This window comes from Choristoneura fumiferana, chromosome 14 (genome assembly GCF_025370935.1).
Source record: "Choristoneura fumiferana chromosome 14, NRCan_CFum_1, whole genome shotgun sequence".
NCBI lineage: Eukaryota > Metazoa > Arthropoda > Insecta > Lepidoptera > Tortricidae > Choristoneura > Choristoneura fumiferana.
The window spans coordinates 7,617,698-7,639,470 of NC_133485.1; the positions used below are offsets into that span (position 1 = coordinate 7,617,698).

General features: G+C 36.0%; 1 protein-coding gene and 1 long non-coding RNA gene across 2 annotated transcripts; both read right to left on the bottom strand.

Moving 5' to 3' along the window:
• Positions 1–126: 126 nt before the first annotated feature.
• Positions 127–19,883, bottom strand: LOC141434889 (uncharacterized). Its single transcript, XR_012452104.1, has 3 exons — positions 19,716–19,883; positions 19,577–19,640; positions 127–138 (listed from the first exon to the last, which is right to left on the bottom strand). It is a non-coding gene; the product is annotated as an uncharacterized lncRNA (long non-coding RNA).
• LOC141434887 (serine protease SP24D-like) lies at positions 9,108–14,330 on the bottom strand. The gene is made up of 5 exons (XM_074097377.1): positions 14,068–14,330; positions 13,109–13,321; positions 12,759–12,921; positions 11,819–11,997; positions 9,108–9,818 (listed from the first exon to the last, which is right to left on the bottom strand). Exons 1-5 carry the CDS (start codon positions 14,294–14,296, stop codon positions 9,418–9,420), a joined length of 1,185 nt encoding a protein of 394 aa, XP_073953478.1. The 5' UTR covers positions 14,297–14,330; the 3' UTR covers positions 9,108–9,417.
• Positions 19,884–21,773: the final 1,890 nt, after the last annotated feature.

Here is a 21,773-nt window from a genome sequence, read left to right on the forward strand (position 1 = left end):
AATACTGCGGTACTTGTGTGTATATTATAGGTAATGTTGAAGCACACTTTTGTTTTACCCGATATTTTACGGGACAGAATGAAACATGAGGGCATACTTACATTGTACTTACCTAGATACATTCAAGCTCAAAGGTGTCTCTCCATCCTCTTTGCTCAAAGGTAACTGAATAGGTACTTAAGTAGTATGAAAGTTTGACATGTTTCAAATTACCTACTGAAAGAAATTGGGATGCACCAAAAAAAATAATCTATAGTTTTTATTTTATTTTTGGAAAGAATAGGATATTTTAAGATACCATTTTCATTTTTTTTTTAATTTGGATGAGTATTTAATTTTTTATATTTTTTTACGAAATACGCTGGATGGCGTCACAGTGAGACAGCCACGTTCCATTGCCTAGAAAAATTCAGGTCGTACATAAAATAATCTGTGGCATTACGACAGTAATTCAAGCACGGCTTAGGGTCCTAAATGAACCATGACAAATAGTTTTATTTATTTCTCTTCTTTTAGCTTCGATTATTCCTATGTTTGTTTAATGGTGTGATAGTAAATAGATATTTTAATTTAAATCTGTTATTTTAATTCTTTTATATTTACTTGTAACGTTAGTAATTTAATAATTTAATTTGTAAAAATACATTGGAAATACTCGTATACATTTCGGACTTTACGATAAATGACAACTGTTTAAAGCCGGGTGCGCATTATAATGTGATTAAAGTTCTATCTTTGTCACTCTTTGCTATTATAAGCAGGACAGCAACATTTCAAACTATCAATTTGCTTAAGAGTGTAGAATTGCTTTATATAACTGCCTTTGTGACGAGACACTGCCGGGGTCAAATGAGGGTCATTACTTAAATTTTGTTTATTTAATTCAGTTTATCACATTTTTGAAATCTGATTTCTGAAAACGCTTCACAAAGCCTATTTCTCCAAATGGTTTTCGATTTATGTTGTCAAAAATTGGGACATCCCAATGAGGGCTATCTCCTATGAATTCGCCACTAGAGGCGCTAGTGTAGCGTGAGGTCTCCGAAATGTCAAATCTCATAGTTTTTGGGTGAGCTACGCGGGTTTATTTATAATTAGAATTATTTTGTGAATATTTTGCAATATCTGAAATTAATTATGGCAAATATGCGTTCCGGGGCAATGAATGTCTGTGTTTTGAGACTGTTTTGTCTTTCGGAAACCTTTGTCCTCCGTTTTTTCCGAACAAAACGGGGACTATGCAACACTGTGGCATGCCCAATATTTTTATGGTACGGTTTTAAGGTGTATTAAATATGATTTTAATCTAAACTTTGTTTTCACGCCCGTAATAACAGACTTTGAAAGCCATACTTAAAAACCTCACGCAACAGTGCGCCATCTAGTGAGACAAAAAACGATAGCCCTCATTGGCTTAGATGAAACAGATAATTTTCTCTAGCATAATGAATCCTAAAAAGCACTATGTTTTCAGCTGATCAGTTGTTATGGATTTTATTACCAAAGTATTGTATAATGACATCTTTAAGCTAAGATTTTTTTTGTTTAAAAATCTCATTTTTAATACAAGATTTTTTCCTAACTGTACCTACTTTTTGTTGAATGTACTTACATTGGCTTAAAGATAATTTATTCTCATTAAGAATTTACAATTCACTTATTATGAGAACTTAAAATTAAACATATACGTTTATAATGAGCGAGAACATAAAAATAGGGTAGTACATTGTCATCTAAACTACATTTCCGTACCAAATTTCTAGTCGATGCCTTTAACCATTGAGGAGTTCCGTCCTGCGTACCTATGCCAAATTGTATGTCAATCTAACTACTGACATATTATTATTTTCGTATTGTTGTAAAATTTATATTTTTTATTTTATTTGGATCAATGTTTTCACTCTAATTTTATTTTTGACGATCTTTTTGTGAATACATTATATTTTGACATTATGTATGGAATTATATATATAATTATATCTATCTATCTATCTACGAGTACTAGAAGTGGGTCCAAATCCAGTTGCAAGATTTGATTCGTACACGCATACTTATTTACATGGCAAGTTTAATAAAATTTTATATATAATTTAAAATTAAAACTTAATTCAAATCGTTGGTCAGTCGGTTTCCGCAGCTGCGTAAACGCACTCTAGGTACTCCGTCAACGCAGCCGAATGGCTTTACTTTTGACTTCCACCACCTGAATGCAAATTGATTTCTTTATGTTATAACGATATATATGATGGTGCTACATGAATTGTTGAAATGCCCCAACGGCAATTGCTAAATATGCGAGAAAACCGCTTCGTTCGACCATCCTTACAATTAGTAAAGCTCCATACTTAAAATAAAATCCGAAAGCCAACGTTCGTTTCGGAATAGTAGAGAAACACCCCCTAACTCAGTAGGTACATACTTTAGTCAACGAAACTTGTAATTTACCACGTTTTGCTTGCCGCTGCGAAAAATAAGTTCACAAATTCTACCCTAAAAGCTTAGCGGAGGCATTTCGAAAACATCTTGGAAACGCTGTTGAATGAATGGTCGGTGTATCGTAGGTATTTATTACTCAGAATGAATATAACAGTCGTAAGAAAAATCTTTTACATCTTACGTCGCTTCTTCGTCAAAATGAAATTGATTTCTTTACTTTTCCCGGGTTTCATTATGATTCCTTTAATATAACCCGGCCCTCTTCCCCGTCTATCAATCTGACGTCCATTCAATTTTGGTTGTTTATTATGTAAGTACCAGAATATGTAAAATTGCGTCAACATTTTACATCAGAACGTGAACTAAAAAAAATATGTCTATTTATATTTTGATGGTGGCCGTTGCTGGTTAGATACTGAAGCATAGAGTGCGAGTAGTTCGCTTTTATAATGTTTTGCCTAATATAATATAATATTTGTGCTGTTTTTTCAAGTAAATCATGAATAAATATTTTCATTTCATTTCAGCGATGGTTTGATTAGTCTGACTGAACATCCCGGTAAACATTTAATTCAGCATAATTATGAGAGTACGAGTTTCACAAATATTTCGATTTTTTGATCGACGCGGCGGTCCAAGTGTATTTACCTAGGTAGGTACATATACCGCCTCAAAGGCTTAACTTAAAGGTGAGATAAGTAACAATTTCTGCATTTTAGAAAGTGTTTTTCAATAAAAAGACTTTTTGACATTGTTTACTTTTTACAAGCTTTTATTTAGTTTCACCTGTCCCGTAGTTTGTCTGTCTGTCTGTCTCTGTCTGTCTCTGTCTGTAATCAAATCTTGCAAGTTAAATTTGACCAACTTCCAGTAGTCGGTTAAAGATAAAAATATTTATTTGTTAAAACACGACACGAGATTGACTTGAAATTTGGCATACTTATGTAAATTGCGTGACAATACAATAATCTGGTAGTGACATCTTGGTAATCCGGCCAAGATCGTCTCCGCTCCGCAGGACGGAACTCTTCAACGGTTAACGGCATCGACTTGAAATTTGGTATGCAAATTTAGTTTGGGTGATAATGCAAATTAAGTTGCCAAAGAGGACAGTCAGCAAAAAAGTTTGTATTAAAAATTAAAATTTTACGAAAAACTTTTTCTTACGCAGAAAACTATACGTATTTATCGCTTGGCCTTGCAAGGTTGCTAGCATGTCATGAGTGCTCCATAATGTTCGACATAGTCAACACCATAGTCAAACACTGAAACGGGCTTTATCGCGCGAAAGGCATGTTTATTCATATCGACATTTCAGTTGTAGTGCAACGACCAATCGTGGTCAAAGTGCAGGGGTTAAAAACATTACAAAGCTAATAACACAAGAGGAATGGAGATGCCATCGTTTGATTTCGCTTCCAGAATCAATATGTCGCTGCTTTTTCCCTTCACGTTGCATAACTTTATGTGCACACGTTTTTATGTGTTTTCTTAAATTTTATTCAACAGATAGGTTAGCTTAGAGGTAGGGTAATGGTACTCACTAGAAAAATTTAGTTTTCACCTCACTAACTCCATAATGCTGTCTTGCTCCTTCGAAATCCGCGTGAGACTCTTGCGGGGAAAAGGTTTTTGAAACTCGAACGTAATGATGAACTGCGGTATCTAAGTTTACCACCATCGATTAGAAGAAAAAAAACTTCTTAACAAAAAAAATAAAAAGAAAAAAAATGAAAAGCAAAAAATAATTAAACTTTTTTATTTAACCTTAATCTAGGCACCAGTTTGAAGTCAGTGCCTCAGCACGAGCCAGGAGGAGTGATAGAAGCCCATCAGGTAGATGACTATTAGGTCCACTCCTGCTGGCTAGTGCCGAGGCACCGACTTCAAACTGATACCTAGATTAAGGTTAAATAAAAAAGGTTTATTATTTTTTGCCTTTCAGTTTTTTTCGGCGGTTTAATTTTTTTGTTAAAAAGTTTTTATTTTATAATTTTTCCCCACCTTTAGAGTAAGTTTTTTTTCCAAATTTATATGGGACCAACTTCGAGGTACCCTTTTCATAAAAAAAATAATTATCAAAATCGGACTACTCTGTAAAAAGTTATTCGTGGCCGTGGTCATACATAAAAAAAATATACGCGTGGAAGTCCAACTTGAGAACCTCCTCCATTTTTTTTCGTCGATTAAAAAATGACGTGTTGAGAAAAAATAGTTATTTTTTATGCAAGGCTGGAAAGTGACTGTTTGGCACGAGTGCTTATATTGAAACCTGAGCAAGCGAAAGCGAGTGGTTCAAAAGAAGAATCCTGAGCGTAGTCGAGGGTTTTAAAGGCACGAAATGCTAAACAATTTTACAGCCATCGATATATATGTACTCGGTAGAATATAAGTCAATGTTTACAGCCGAGCGGAACACACAATATTTCACCTCACGACAGCGAGAAAAATAGTAGGTAGATGGAAGAAAATAAATTGAACACTCGTATTTATAAATCAGTTTCAGGTTATGCTAGCTAGCTTATGCCAGTGGCTTTTTCTAAATGGCAGAATTCTCATCCCATGGAAATGTCTCAAAATACAATTCACGTTCCTGTCTCCATAAAAAGAGATAATTTCGAAGTCCAAGTAAAAGTTCAGCTCTCTAGATCCAGGGTTTGGGTTGGACGTTGTCTGACGTTGATAAGTGAGTTAGCTAGTACTTTTTACATTTCATTATGAACCTAAGTAGCTAAACCTACTTAAAGTTAAAAATAATTATTACTAGAAGTGGTAATATTGACAGTGTGAACTTTTTTCCCTCCGGTAGGTGCGTTCTGAATTTGACCACATGTCTATCTACCTATTTATCGTTATTTTTTGTGAATAAAGATGAAAAACTTATGTAATAGAACAAAATGTAAATAAATGTTATTTATTTTTTTGGTCTTAATAAATAAAAACAATCACAACAAGAATGAAAACACTAACGCATTTATGTTCATGAAATAATTTAAGACCAAACACAGAACGTGTCATTGTGCTTTTTTTCGGGTGCGTTTCCGAATTTCTTTCCATCATTTGATATCTATTTTCTTCTTGTTTGTTCTGTAATTTTTTCTAATTATAGACGCATTTGGAATAAGTTCAGATAACTGAAATCAGCTTTATTATTACCAAATAAATGTTTAGTAATAGGAATAAAATAACAGATTTAAATATTACCTACTTCAACGAACGAACGAACTTTCTTTATGAACACGTCACTATTCAACGCTTACTTCCTCAACCTCGTGTCTAACCGAATTGTATACAACAAATCAACACTATAGAACTTAGCATAAAGATGATTCTAAAGCAATTTTGTGGCCAGATACGAGGTTGTGAAAGTAAGCGGTCGATATGGTATGATACGATAACGTTCGAATTTCAAAAACTCTTTCCAGCCAAAAGCATAAAAAGCGACTTTTCACGCAGATTTCGAAAGATAAAGAAAGCTTTTTCGAGCTAGTGAGGTGAAAATGTTAGTGATATATTTTTATAAGTAATATGTAGACTCGTAAATGTGTTAATTACTCAATTGAATTTTTATTACTATTAAACATTTAATGAATCTGTTATATTTTTTTAAACAAACAATTAATTACATTACCATAAATTTATAAAGTACTCATTTATATTATTATTATTATCATATTATAGTGCAGATAATGAACATGATTATAGACATTGTTGATTTGTTTTCATAAATAATGTCAATACTACTCAACAATTATGAATTAACAATACTACCCCTTTCAATTTTATTAAATAAGTTCATTACGGCGATAATTATTATTTTATTACCTAACCGACGAAAAAAAAACGGAGAAGGTGCTCAAGTCGACGCGAATATTTGTTTTTTTTTATTAATATTAATAATAAAATTATTATTATTATTTATTTACTGTTATTGCTAATTAAATTGGTTTATTACTTTAAACGTGGGAGCGTAACATTCAAATAACATACCTACCCTACGCTAATCCGCATTCATAATATAAGTTAGATATGTGTTGATATTTCCTTGAACGTGCCCGTTTCCTTCACTGATAATGATAATAGTATTTGGCACAATCAACGCAACGCAAGGATCGGGCAGGGAAAATTCCCATGCGTCCCTGAGGTAAAAATAGATTCTGTAGTAGGTACGTGTACATTTTGTCCTTTCCTGTTAAGTTAATCTACTTATGCTATTTCGTGAACATCGCCCGCAAACCCATACACACCTACGAAGCAATTCATGGCCTAAATATCTACATGTTTTCCATTCTTCCTTTCGTCCTCAGCATTCATGACAAGGTACAGCTTTCCTTACTTCCTTACCCACGCAGTAAAGCAACCATTTTCATAGAAATGGGGTCATGTACTGGTGCCGCATTAAATGGCCCATTCTGCCCACTTGGCCCTTATCACAAGGTGGGCGGTGCGCTCCTCAGACGTTTGCGGTGGGAACGCTAAGCCTAGCTAGGTACTGTAGCCTCGAAAATGTGTTTCTCCATCGTATTGGTATCTCAGAGTACAAGGTAAGGTCGAACGATTCAACCGGGTGATTTTATAATATACTATTTTTGATGTCTTAGGAAAATGAAGTAGGTACATACTATTTTGGCAAAAAAGTCTGAGAACATTATGTTTACAATTATATAATAATTATGCGAAAATTAAGGTTTTCTAATATGTGTAAATAAAATTAAATATCAATCTTATGTTAACCATTGAACGAGCAATTTTTGTACTTTTGTTTATTTATTTATATCGGTATTCTCGAAAACAGCTGTAACGATTTCGGCGAAATTTGCTACGTGGGAGCTTTCGGGGGCGAACAATCGATCTAGCTTGGTAAGTACTTTCCCTGGGAAAATGCGTCTATCGGAATTATTCTCATAACACTATTTTTTGTGAAATGATCATGCACAATAAGATCAATGTGGTGGACTAGTGTTGGAATTGTAAACTGGAGGACTAGAGTTCAAGGCTATGACGGGCGCAACTATTTTATTCTGTTTATATATGTACATATTACTAGTTATACATACGACTTTGTCCCATTCGGTGTCGAGACCCTTGGTCCGTGGGGTCCTAGCGCTTTAAACTTATTAAAGAAATTTCTAAAAGGTTAGTAGACGTCGCAGGGGTCCGAAGAGCTGGCAGCTTCCTCGGACAAAGAATTATCTTGGATGTTCAAAGAGGAAACGCTGCCAGCATCTTCGGGACCTTGCCAAAGGGGTACCTACTCTTTAAGTAATTTGTTTCAGTTTTAGGTTTTTATTTTATATTACTTTATTTAGGTATGTAATTCATTTGTATTTGAAATTGACCAACCAACCTTGCTAAAACATTTATTTGGCGAACTTACATATGCTGCATTTGTAACTTTTAGACTGGGCACAGTTAAACAAAGGATTGAAACAAAAACACAACCTGCTTCAAAGTACTTTTAGGTTTTCAGTTATTTAATTAATACCTATTCATAGTGGCGAATACATAACCTCCTTGTTTTAAGTTGGTTGTATTAAAATGTTGCAGTGTAAACTCTTTCATTGAGTAGACCTCATTACAAATGTTTGACAGGCCTGAAACATTTAGTATCATCTGTCAAAGTCATGAAACAAAGGGTCTGCCATGTTACCTACATCAAGCTACGAGTAGATAGACGAGTCTACCGGCTTCACTCGTTTACTTCGCGTTTAACAAACTACCAATGCCACGATGAATGTGATTAGGTATGTACTGTTCTTGAATAATAGAACACCTGAGATAATCGTGTGAATAGCCTTCTGAAACTAATCCCAACAAAAATATGCTGTAAAAAATGTGTCAAGTCGGGATTGAGATGATTTGCTTGTAGAAACTAGTCAAAACGCATAAATAGCCCAGGCTAGGAGATATTTGTAAAAAAAATTGGCTAAAATCGGGCCTGTTATGGGATTCCATACAATTTCAATATATCTATGTGCGCTTGCGCTTCTTACTGATCTGTTTAATGTCAAGTGCCAAGTTTCAGCTCTCTGGGTATTCTGGAAGTAAGTAAGTTCACTTTTGATGATTCTTAATTAATTAGTCAATCATTATCAAATTACGTAACTTTGCAACTCCATAGCACCATAGGGTAGCTTCTAAACAAATAATCTTTAAATTCTTTTAAGTATCCTTAGCTCATCAAATGAACAGAATTTCGGGCTTCCAGCATTTTAATATACCAGTGCTGCAAGATAGAGGTGTGACAACACGCCTAAATGATTCGAAAAAATATGGTAGGACAGTTTACCTCGCGCACGCACAACTTGGTGGGAGCACTGCCGTGTCTCCCGAAACGACAGACATTTAGAGCAATGAATCTTTTTTAAATGAAATTTTGTTGAAATTTTCTAGCAAGTGTTAATTTGAAAAATGTGATAATGATAAACCTAACGAATAAAACTACGTGTATTAATATCATTGACGTGTATATATTCTCGTAAGCTAACCTGGACATAACTTATGTACTTATTATTCGTATTGATTGCCACGTCTTATTTACACTTTTCTAAATGGATAGTTACATTTTAGATAAATTTTCTCTTTTTATTTTTCAAGTTTTAAGCTATATTTGTGATAAGTGCAAAAAAAGTTTTAAAATACTTAGTGAAAATGTTAGTTTTTATTTAAAAACTAGTACAATAAATAATAGGTACAATTAATTCCTAACAGTTATAAGTTATTATTGCCACAAAGTCACTGTACCATCAGCCAAATATGTGGTCTTGCATGTCATAAAACAATAATGCCAATAGACGTGTCTGTCAACTTGAAAGTTCGACTTTAGCGACATATTTATTTGATAGGAACTTGTTTAAAAAATGATAGACCACTTATTTGGCTGATGGTACCTAGTTTCTAATACTAATCTAATACTATTACACTGTATTGTACTTATTAGGTACAATTAGAAATAATATAAATGCGAACAAATACATACGTTTAATACGGTTTCATGACACTCTGTATCCAGTTAAGGTACAGATACACATTCACGTAAGACGTGGGCACTTGGGACCCACAATGAGCCCCTACAACATGCTTACCGCTAACAATCCCGACCAATATGTAGTTCCCATTGTAGTAAGCCATGAGAGGACCACCTGAATCCCCGTAGCAAGCATCTTGCCCATTATGACCAATCGCACATATCATTTCTGGAGGCACATTGCTTAGTAAGCTGCATTCTTGAAGGGGAACTAAATTGACCGTCGTGAATTGTTTCAGCGGATGCCCTGGGCTGGTTTCGTATAAGGCGCCCCATCCAGCCACCACTAGTTCTAAATCTCGGTTACGTGGAGTATCAATGTTGAACGGCGGAAGGCATATTGGTCGTATGAATTCTGAAAACAGGAAACTTTTATAGTACTTTATTTATTTGTATTTTAATAGTTTATTCCTATGAGTTTACGTATTATATTGATTAAAGCCACTTAAAGCATTGTATATATGTACTTATGTAAACTCTTTATTGTACAGAAATAGAGAAACAAACACAATTCACAAATGTTGAAGTATGGTTGAGATACATGTACAAAGACGAACTTATCCCTTTAAGGAATCTCTACCAGTCAACCGTTGAATGGATACATCATTGTATTGCAGCTTCCACTATTTTGATTTGACTTATAAACTCACTCTTTGTCGGTCCCCAACTGATTGCACCTGTCATCCACTGAAAAGATCCCTTACAGGAATAAATTCACCTTTGTACATGTAAATATTTTGGGGAAAGTTGAGCGGTGGAAGAAAAGCACCTTTGTCGGCTTAACTTGAACTGTCTCTAACTGCTCTGATTCTGCTCTGATTTTAATCACATTATTACATGCTAGCTTACATACAAGAACATATCTAAGATATTTAATCTATTGTGGGATTTATCTGAATCGATCGCGCGTGAGGTCGACACCGCAGCATTCCAAATCTATCGACACGATATAGATAAACCATTTGCTACATACCAGCACAGTGTATCTCAAAGTTTGTTAATTGTAGGTAAGTATGTTTCTTCCCTTTTGTGCAATAAAGAGTTAACTTACTTATGTACATACACACTTTAGAGTTAATTATCAAATTAATCAATCATGAATCCATCCATCCATTAATGTAGTATGACCTAAATAATTGAGTTCCATCTTAGCCCACATCTTCGCTTATTATCAATCGTGGTTATGATTAAACGAAACCCTTTTTACATAAAATGATCATACAGAAAAGACATTTATGTGTGTCGTATGGTGTGTGTGTGTGTGTGCCGGCGGATGTAAGTGGCGATTTGTCTTTAATTGTGACGTTCTAAGGAAGAGGCCTTTGTTCAGCAGTGGGCATCTTCCAGCTGATGATAATGATGATGATATGTAGTACAGACGTCTCAAACGTCTGGGCCCTGTACCACAAAAGTTACAAGTGCTACAATTCGACATAATTGTCACTTTGACAATTTTGTCAAATTATAGCGCACTTGTAACTTTTGTGGTACAGGGGCTGGTAGCGGATAAGCAAGGTAAAAGGTTGTAGTTCATTGATATGGACCTCCGCAAAGTAACGCATGAATCACACAACTAAAGCTCTCTTTTTTTTAATAGTACCAATCGAATGGATGGAACCTAGTAAGAATTCTTTTTTATAGTCTCTATGGCAGCCATTCTGTAAGATCTCTCTAATTCAGTCCCGGCGTTCTGCAAAGCTTCTGCGGAAAATGAATAGGACTTATGGTGCACCGTAAGGTTGCGGAGGACAATCTCCCATAAAATTAGGTGTTTTTAGCTATTTTAGCACTAAATATTTTTCCGCTGCCTAAAAAGTTTGGGAAATGCTGCTCTTAAGGCTGACTCCGACAAGTCTACTGTATAGGTATATTGGTAACCCAGGAAGGTACCTTAAAGCCACTGTAAAAAAAACACCATCGATTTTGGCAGTCATCTAACTACAAGTACAGTCAACGTCATAAATAAGTGATGACTTTTGTACCTTGTCACTTATAACGTCATGTTTGAAAAGCCATTCGAAATTGTGTAACGACTGAAAGCGACAAGGTACAGAAATGATCACTTATTTATGACGTTGACTGTACTATTATGTTGTCTATACTTTTATGTTTTATGTTTCCTAAATAATTTACCTTGTTTCACTTATGTTTATTTTGTTTAGAGCCCGTTAAATTTTTATTTTTATTTTTCTGTTCCCTAAAAATAGTTGCCAATAGCCGCTACGTATTGCTTTTTGTAAACCGTATTATTTACCTCACGGGACAGGCCATGCCTAGTGTGGGGGTGAGCATAAATGTAACTGTGTTTTTAATATTTTCAGAAATAAACTATTTTTATTTGTACTTCCTATTTACCTGAGTACGGTGCGATTCCTCGTAGCCTTAATATCGCTATGTCATGACCTTGGGGGTGCCTGAAGATTTGCTCAGGGTTCATCACCACGTTGTTGACGCATTTCCTTTCCCCGTTCGAGTAGCTTATGCAATCCATTGACGGAGTCCTTGTGTCGTATTCTGCTAATACGACTTTGATACTGAAATAGAAATATCAATTTTGATAAACTACATACTAGCTATTAAAAAAAGGAAAATAAAGAAAATTTTGTCACTGGAATTAGGAAAAGCGATGAGTATTCATCAATAACCTATCCTAACCAACAAAAAGTTGGAAAATCCCGACTTTATCACTTCAAAGTTCAATATCTCAAAAACGGCCGAACCGATTATGATAAAACATATCTAAGAACCATCGCTAGAAAACCTGCTATCGAAAAAAAACGCATTTAAATCGGCCCATCCGTTTGAGAGCTACGGTGCCACAGACAGACAGACACATACAGACACACATAGCGGTCAAACTTATAACACCCCTCTTTTTGCATCGGGAATTAAAAACAATTTTAATCGTGTGAACGTAATACATAGTAAGAGAACGTTGACAAAACAGCACAACAGAATATACTAATAACATGCGCGTGCATGCAAGAAGTACTCGTAAACAGAAAAACTGATAACTTGAATCCTTCAACTAACGAAAGTAATGAAGAAAATTACACTAAAATTTAAGGAACTCTACCTAGGCCAAGGCCTACGCTAGCTGACGCGATTTGCACGGAGCGGGTGAACGTCTATTGAAAAATAGTATGAGCAGCGCTAACTGCACGCGTCGCGTGCGACGGATTTTACCTGCACCCGCACCTGCAGGCGTGCGCCCGCGCAGTGCACCTGCGCCAGCTAGCGTAGGCCCTAAAGATGACAAAGAAGTATGTACCAAGTCCAAAACAGAATCACTTACTCATTCAAACTTTGCAACTCTAATGGCATACAATGTCCAGCTGTCAACACGAATTTAGAGTTGATCAATGAACCACCGCAGGTTGAAATATAATTAGTTCGTCTAATAAGAATTTCCAGATGCACTATCCAGGGGTAGTAGGATATATCAGCGGTACTTCCAGCTGTGAAACATACAAACTTTGTTAGAAAAATTGATGAAAGTCACCATTAATATAGCAAGTGATAAGAACAGGCTTTCGAGTTAAATGTCCCATAAGGTACATGACCAAATTTATCAAACGCGGTTTGGGCTTAGGTAAAAAAAAAAAACTTTTATTTCAAATTTGAGAAATTGCAATAACTACATACCAACGATGAATTTGCTTGGTGGGTTTATGAATCCGTCAATTATGTCTCGTTTTCGCCTGGATTCTGGAAGTGTATCGTTTTTCAACTCAGAACTATTGTATTCGTATTCGTAGTAATGCTCGTCTTCACTGTCATTTCCGTCGGACATTTCTCCGTCTTCATATATTTCTTCATCTTGAACATTTCTTTTATATAACCTCTTACCGGCTCTAACTAAACACAAACATGAGAGTAAATTTAAGGGGGTTTGATTCAAATTACGATTTAATAGAGATAAATCATTATACGAGAAATTCATTGGGCTGGTTTTGGATTGCGTTTTCTTAGTATTAACTAGTATATCTATACTAATAGGTAGGTACGTGACTGACTGACAGGCTAACAGACAATGCACAGTCTAACCTCCTGAGTTCTCGCGTCCTTTATAAAGAACCCAATTAACACTAAGAACAACGGCTGAATGTACTTTATAAAGTACAAATTGTTCATAGAATAAAGAATTCTAAGAACTTTACAGGTCAACCACGTCTAGGTCTTAAGCACTAAGTTTGTTAAAAAATGTCAGGACTCAGGAGGCTTAACCACTGAAACTAGAGACTTCAAGGGATTTCTGCAAATTCCCAAAGGATAATGAATAAAAGTGTGTGGCTTAATCTCCATAACGATAATTATTAGAAACTTCAGTTTTGGCATTTGATTAAGTGTTTATAATAGCTTCAGGATTATCCCAAATTTCTATGGCATACGGAATGCAGGAGAGCAGATTCGTCTTAATAACTAACCACTGGAGCTAGAAACCTGAATGGCAGACATATTTCTTGGGAGCTATAGAAGTGCACTAAGAAATTATTCATCGATATTTCCACGGGAAATTAGCCAATTTTTATTTTTCTACGGGAATAAAGCGTCGGTATAAAGCCAATAACGTATACCTATCATAGTGTAGTTTAGGTACTTACAGTTAGTTTCATCAAACTTGTGAAGACCACAGCACCCCGTTTCTGGTTTCGGGAGAGAAAATGTCATAGGTTCACATTGTTCACTTCCGGAACTTAAATTGATTCCAGTTGGGTATCTCTCTAAACCTATTTGGTCCCTTTGCCTTAATCTTTCAATTAACTGTCCTTCAGCAGTTGTTGTCAGTAAAAAACTAACTAATAATAGTTGAATTCTACGCTTGAGGCACATTTTTAAATATTGTCTTTATTACTTTAGTCACTGATCTGCTTTGAGTTTGAAATAATAATGAAGTGGTTAGATAGGATTCATCGTATTTAAACAAATTTTGTTCCGTGATTAAATATAGGTGACCTCATTTCTGCTAAATAAAGAATAAATTAGGTAACAGGAAAAAAAATGGCATAGGTAATTCTAACAAATCGAACGGATCTTTTAACGAAATCGGTATTCCTTTCCTGTTAGGCAATAACATAATGCATGACTAATTTTATCGATTCTTTTAGTATTTTAGGTAGGTACTTACCTGGGGGCACGGTAGTGCCCCCGTCAAAAGAAACAAAATGAAGGCACGGCCCTATCTATTTATCTTTTCTAGAATCGTTTCGTCTCATTTTCAAACCCTCGTAGTTTCGTCCCAGGTAACACCAGAGAACCCAAATTCACAGAAAAAAATAAGTTTAAGTAATTAATTTAGCTTTCATACTTTAGATTTCATTGATACTTATTTTATAACACGATGATTTGAAATAAGTTATTAAAACTCAGGAAAAGCCAAGCCCTTACCCTAGCTTTACTAACCCTACGCCTTGGTGTAAAAAGTATTGCCTGGCTGTTTCATAGATTAGATCTACATATTGCATGCCATAACATTGAAGAACTATTCATGAGTCCTGTGACGTAATCTCCTATATAAGTCCATCGGACCGTATAGCCGATATAGTAAGAAATTAAGATTAATATTATTACTATGTTGAAGACGTAAAAATAATAATAATTTCATTTGTAATTTCAGGTTAATACGAGTAAAGTGAAATCTTACAGCAAAAGCGTTATGACCTTGTAATCTTGGCCGCCAATTTTACATTAAATGTTTTTGATGGGATTGTATTATAATGTTACATCTACAAGATAAAGCAACTAGTTGGTAGTAGAAATGTTTGATCAAAAAATCTTTGGTCTAAGTATACTGGGTGTGGCCTGTAATATGAGCAAATAATTAAAACATATTATTATATCATACTCGTCAAAATAAACAACATTAGTTCAGCAATTTTTATAAATAATTAGTTTTTTAATTTTTATTACACTTGAAAGTTTATTCGAAGAAGCAATGTAAAGCAAAAATGCTGGATGTTTGTTGCGTGACAGGCCACGTCAGTTGTGTTTTAGGATGGCATACATTGATAGCAGTATTTGATTTACCCGCATTTTTATCGTCATTTTTATTGTCAATGTCTAATGTAATGGGTTTAAGACGTGAGTTATCCGTTACAATATCATTTAATATGAGTGAGTCTCACGGTAGTTTCATGTTCAGTCAGTGGCGTAGCTACCGGAGGGCTAGACGGGGCAGTGCCCCGGGGCCCCCAAGCTCAGGGAGCCCCTCGGACTCTGACTTACAAACTATAAATGATAAATCTGGAGTACGTCGAATTCGGAATACAACGAATACGGAACAAACGATTTTAAATAGTTTAGTTGGGGCCCTAGTTTTTTTTTGCCCCAGGGCCTTTGGTTACATGGCTACGCCATTGTGTTCAGTATTTGATTTGTATGAAAAAAGGAAAATCCAAAGAATCCATTATTTTTAAAAGCCGCTGAACTAATCTTGTTGATCTATGTGTTATTTATTTGCTCGTATTACAGGCCACACCCGGTATTTATCTTTGTACCCTCCTTACTCTTACGTCTTACTCTTTCTTATTCTTTTTCTCATTCATCTTATTTTTTTTACTATAGTGTATCCCATTGCTGGACAAAAGCCTCCTTTTTTTACTCGTGGAAAAAATATTAACACAATATAATACAAAAATTAACAAAACGGAAGAGAATAACCTAACCTAACCAACAAAAAGTTGGAAACCCGACTTTTTCACTTCAAAGTTCAATATCTCAAAAGCGGCTGAACCGATTTTGATGAAACGAGTTTAAAAACCATTTCTAGAAAACCTGCTTTCAAATGAAAAAAAATCGCATTCAAATCGGTCCATCCGTTAAAGAGCCACGATGCCACATACAAGACACGCTGACAGACAGACACACATAGTGGTCAAACTTATAACATCCGTCTTTTTGCGTCGGGGGTTAAAAATAGAACTATATAAAACTAACTTGCTCTCATTCTAAAAATCTATATTTACAAATATCACCCAAGTCGCTGCTATTGGGCAGGGTGCCCATAAGGCTGGCTGCGTTTCCTCGTATGGCAAAAAAGCCGTGGTGGCCTAGTGGTTTGACCTATCGCCTCTCAAGCATAGGGTCGTGGGTTCAAACCCCGGCTCGCACCTATGAGTTTTTCGAAATTCATGTGCGGAATTACATTTGAAATTTACCACGAGCTTTGCGGTGAAGGAAAACATCGTGAGGAAACCTGCACAAACCTGCGAAGCAATTCAATGGTGTGTGTGAAGTTCCCAATCCGCACTGGGCCCGCGTGGGAACTATGGCCCAAGCCCTCTTGTTCTGAGAGGAGGCCTGTGCCCAGCAGTGGGACGTATATAGGCTGGGATGAGATGGCAATGCCAATACGTTGACCGAGGAAAGAGCCAGCCTTATGGTCACCAGTGGAACGGCCAAGCCTCTTTTTAAAAACCAGCTTTGGATTTTTTAGTTTAACTTCTTTGTATATAAAAAATAGACATTAGTATTTGAAAGCTTGTACTTCCCCCAATAAAATGCATCACAATCACATTATTCAACTTTGGGTTTTTTAGTTTACCTTCTTTGCATGCATTTCCTTGTGACAACGCGACGTGCTGCAAATTAGTGGCGTTTATTTGGAAAACGCCAAGGCCACTTTATAGCAACAACTAACCATTGCCCACGGCTTCGCTCGCGTTAAAAAAGGCCGCAAAGGGCTCTGTTTGCATGTCACTTTTTTAATCTACCAGTGCTTTTGAAAATACCATCATTGCCAAGAAGAATATCCCGCAAGAAACTTGGCAGAAAATAATTGTTTTGAAAATAAAAATTATTACAATACCCTCAACTACTAAAGCTAGCAAAGCATTCACGCCACCTGACTTGACTTGACTGACCACAGGTGCCACCGACGCACATGTGCGTTCAAAATGAATGAATAATAATGAGGGCTATCGTTTTTTGTCTCACTAGATGGTGCACTGTTGCGTGAGGTTTTTAAGTATGGCTTTCAAAGTCTCTTATTACGAGCGTGAAAACAAAGTTTAGATTAAAATCATATTTAATACACCTTAAAACCGTATCATAAAAATATCGAGCATGCCACAGTGTTGCATAGTCCCCGTTTTGTTCGGAAGAAAGGGAGGACAAAGGTTTCCGAAAGACAAAACTGTCTCAAAACACAGACATTCATTGCCCCGGAACGCATATTTGCCATAATTAATTTCACATATTACAAAATATTCACAAAATTTTTCTAATAAAAAATAAACCCGCGTAGCTCACTCAAAAACTATGAGATTTGACATTTCGGAGACCTCACGCTACACTAGCGCCTCTAGTGGCGAATTCATTCGCGATAGCCCTCATTATGATAGGCGGCACTGGGGGGAAGTTCCAAAAACGCATATTCGTCGGTGGCAGTTTATGCGTTAAGTTACAAAAAGATAAGAGATAAAAGATAACATGGGTTAAATATTTAGATTTTGCAGGAATGTAGGGGGTCCCTTAGTTAGGTACCTTGCTCTAAATATCTTAAAAGTATTAATTAAGTGTGTATGGGTATAATGCTGAGAATACACTCGACGCTCCGCTGCCCGCCAAAGTACCCACTATAGCGTCCAGGCCCTATATACTACGAAGTGCATAATTCGAACTTCGTATCTTGCCGTCCCCTTGATGCTTATATTATTAAATACGCGAGTGAGAGGGGCGGTACGATACGAACTTCGATTTTCGAATTTCGTAGTAGCCCCCCCAGTCTGTACTGCAAGCACTGCAGCTTGGTGGCAGGTTTAGCTAGAAACTGATGGTTACGATCTTCAAAGTGCTGCCACCCGCAAATGGTTAAAGCGTTGTTTTCTTACTTCGTGTAACGTAATAGTACGATTTAGGGGTTTAGGGTTTTTTTACGAGGTTGTCGGCGACAACATCATCACCGTATAAATTACTGTCGTCACGCCAGCGCTATGCAAATTGCGACATAAAGTATTTTATATTGCAATTTTTACAACTGAAGCACCCCTTGCTCGTTAACATGCCGGGTTCAATGCGTAGTGCGTGGTGACGGAGACTCAATCGTTTACTAAATTCGCAGGTACTTTACTTACTCAGAAAAAAAAAAAAAAATTGAACCGACTACAAAAAAACCATGAAAATAATTTTCTACCAGTCTGAAGTCGGTGCCTCAGCACGAGCCAGCAGGAGTAGACCTATAGTCGTCTACCTCACCTACATACTATACGCGTATATTGGGCTTCAATCACACCTGCTGGCTCGTGCTGAGGCACCGACTTCAGACTAGTACAAAATTATTTTCATGGTTTTTTTGTAGTCGGTGAGCTTAAATTGCTTATCAACTGTGTTAAAGTAATTGAAATTCAACCCGTGAGGTACTTGTTATAGTTGTTATAGTAGTCGGTCCGTTGGTCAAATATGGTCTCCATCATCAGTTCCACTTCACCAAATGATGATTTTCAAGAGCAAATGCACGAGTTACTACTAAATATATAGAAATTACCATAGGTGTCTCTACAATATTTGAAGAGTTCCCTCGATTTCCTTAGGATTCAATCATCGGATCCTGATCTGGTGCTTATGGGACCTAATTGAAAGCATTCCTAGACAGACGAAAAAAAAAGTTTTGAAATCGGTTCATAAATAATTAGTTCTGAGGTAACAAATATTAAAAAAGACGAGAAAAGACGACCGGATGGCCAAGTGGTTAGAGAACCTGACCACGAAGCTTGAAGTCCCGGGTTCGATTCCCTGCCGCGGCAGAGATTTGTATGAATAATACGAATGTTTGTTCTCGGGTCTTGGATGTTTAATATGTATTTAAGTATGTACTCTTACTAGACGGAGAGCGGACTGCATAATTTCGTACCTACTTGATACCGCTATGTAACGCACAATGGTTTCCCATAAAACTGATGCTGAGTCCGAATTTGATAGTCTGCCACGGCGGAACTTGCCGAAAGTACCAAAAAAATAGTCACTTCCGGTGCGAAAAAAGGGGCGTCATTTAACCCATCTGATACTGAAATAATAGTCATGGCATCAGTTAGGAATTTACTGGTAGATACAGAAAAGCGAAATATGTCAGTATTTTTTTGCCGGAAGTGCTCGGCAGACGCTCCCAAAGGTGACCAGGACCCCTAAATATACCCATCTGATACCAGCATGAAACCAATTCCAGTCGGTAGGTATGAACCTTCATTTCCGGAATATATGTCTGCCAAGGCTGTTTCTGCCGAAACACCTTGACATACGAGATTATGTGAGCAACCTCTACTCCGCTCAATATAGACATTTCAATTTCCATAAATTCCGACAAAGCTGAATTTTGGTGGAGACCTTGGGTACACCATTAGGAATAAAGTGTCAAAAGTCCCCATTGATCCCATGTGTGCAAAAAGTTATTCGGGGTCAAAGTTCAAAATTTGAGGTTATTTGTTTTTTTTTTCCCGAAAACCATAAGTTTTACCAAAAAGTAATCGAGGCAAAAATTATAGATCTTAAAATTATCTACATAAATGGTCTTTATACTTTTTTTTTCTAAGAATTACCATTCCCGCGATATCACGATACCTTTTTAGTAATCCCTATCCAAATAAATAGTTTTATATTCAAGATGCGATGCGAAGGCGGGGCGGGTCGCTAGTAATATTATAAAGAGGAAAGATTTGATTGTTTGTTTATTTGTTTGCATTGAATAGGCTCCGAAACTACTGGACCGATTGAAAAATTCTTTCACCGTTAAAAATTCTTTCACTATCTGCAAGTGACATAGGCTATATCATTATATGTAAAAAAAAATAGGGATCCGTACTAAATCTTCAATAATGTAACCCAAGGAAGGTGCAAAAAAAATAGTCATTAAATATCTTTCGTCGCATGTGCTGCGGAAACTATTAAAGATAGAACAAAAAAATGTACAATATCAAAGAATATATCAATATCTACAAAAAACTTCACAATACCATATGTCCAACTATTGTAGTTATGTCACTATATCTACTTTTTTACACTTTAAAAATTGATAGAAATGCCGACTAAAATCAGACCATTTTATTCATACCTTTGTATTAATCCTTACCTATCTAAATAAATCATTTCATATTCAAGACTGCTTCAATACCGTAGATTATCTGTCACCAGGCTGGATCTCATGAAGGATCATGAGATTAGTAGGAACTAATCCTATCCTACTAATATTATAAATGCCAAAGTTGGTGACTGAGTTAGTGAGTATGTTTGTTACTTCTTCACGCTGAAACGGCTGGACGGATTTGTATGAAATCCTATCCTACTATCTATAATATCTATAATATTTAATAATATAAAAGTGAACCGCCAGAACGGAAAAAAACAACGAGACAGATCAGGATGGCGCTCTACAGCACCATTTTGACACGTTTCTCCCAAACAACGCATTATTTCTCTGGAATTTTAAAGAAATTCGATTCTTTGACTTTGGGAATCGCAAAAAACTTGAGAAAATATGATATTGGGTGTTGTATATTGAGCAAAATAAAATCACAAGTTCGAATTTTGAGCCAAAAATGAGCGATCTATTATCTGCCAGTGTTTCAAATTCAAATTCAAAAAATTCAAATTCAAAATTCAAATTCAAAATCATCGGCGTCAGCGTCATCCAGAGATAGCTAAATTAGACGCCCATCGGCGTTTTCGGCACTCCAGTTGCAGATTTGTAGATATGCATAAGAAATAGTGTTCGTAAACCTTTTGTAATTTTTTATTATCACTGTTTTTGTACAGAAGTAATTAATAATGTATTTTGTCGGAAAAGTTCGTATTTAGGTATCTTGATACGATGAAAAAACATTATTCACTAGGATTGGTTTTTGGAGTCTTTATATTTTCTATTTCACCTCCAAATTTTGTTACTTTTACGGTCATCTGGTTTTACGGTTTTCCCGTTTTCTCAATGAGGGCTACAGGCTACAGCATAGATGTCGGTAGTGTCGCTGCTAAGTGACTAAATGAGAAACAAACAAGCTGAGATATGTGGTGCATAGGAGATATTCGTGTCTGTAGTAGTCTGTACCCCTGTCCAGTGGTGGTTTAGTGGTATAGCACGTAGCACGGGATGCCGAGGACCTGGGTTCGATTCCCAGCGCTGGTCTATTTTTCTGGTTTTCCTGTGCATTTATATTTCAGTTTGTATTTTCGATATTATTCACTAGATCTATAAGCAGGTGACTAACTATTCTACTAATCCTACTTATCCTACTTATTATATTATAATTATAAATTCTAATGTTTACTTTATATTATAAATGCGAAAGTTTGTGTGTGTGTATGTTTGTTACTCCTTCACGCT

Excerpts from the sequence above, each read along its gene's own strand:
- LOC141434887 (XM_074097377.1), bottom strand. The coding sequence starts at position 14,296 with ATGTGCCTCAAGCGTAGAATTCAACTATTATTAGTTAGTTTTTTACTG. Across the intron at positions 12,922-13,108 it reads ACCAAGCAAATTCATCGTTG|CTGGAAGTACCGCTGATATA; the intron begins GTATGTAGTTAT and ends TATGTTTCACAG. Across the intron at positions 11,998-12,758 it reads GAGTTGCAAAGTTTGAATGA|TATCAAAGTCGTATTAGCAG; the intron begins GTAAGTGATTCT and ends TTTCTATTTCAG.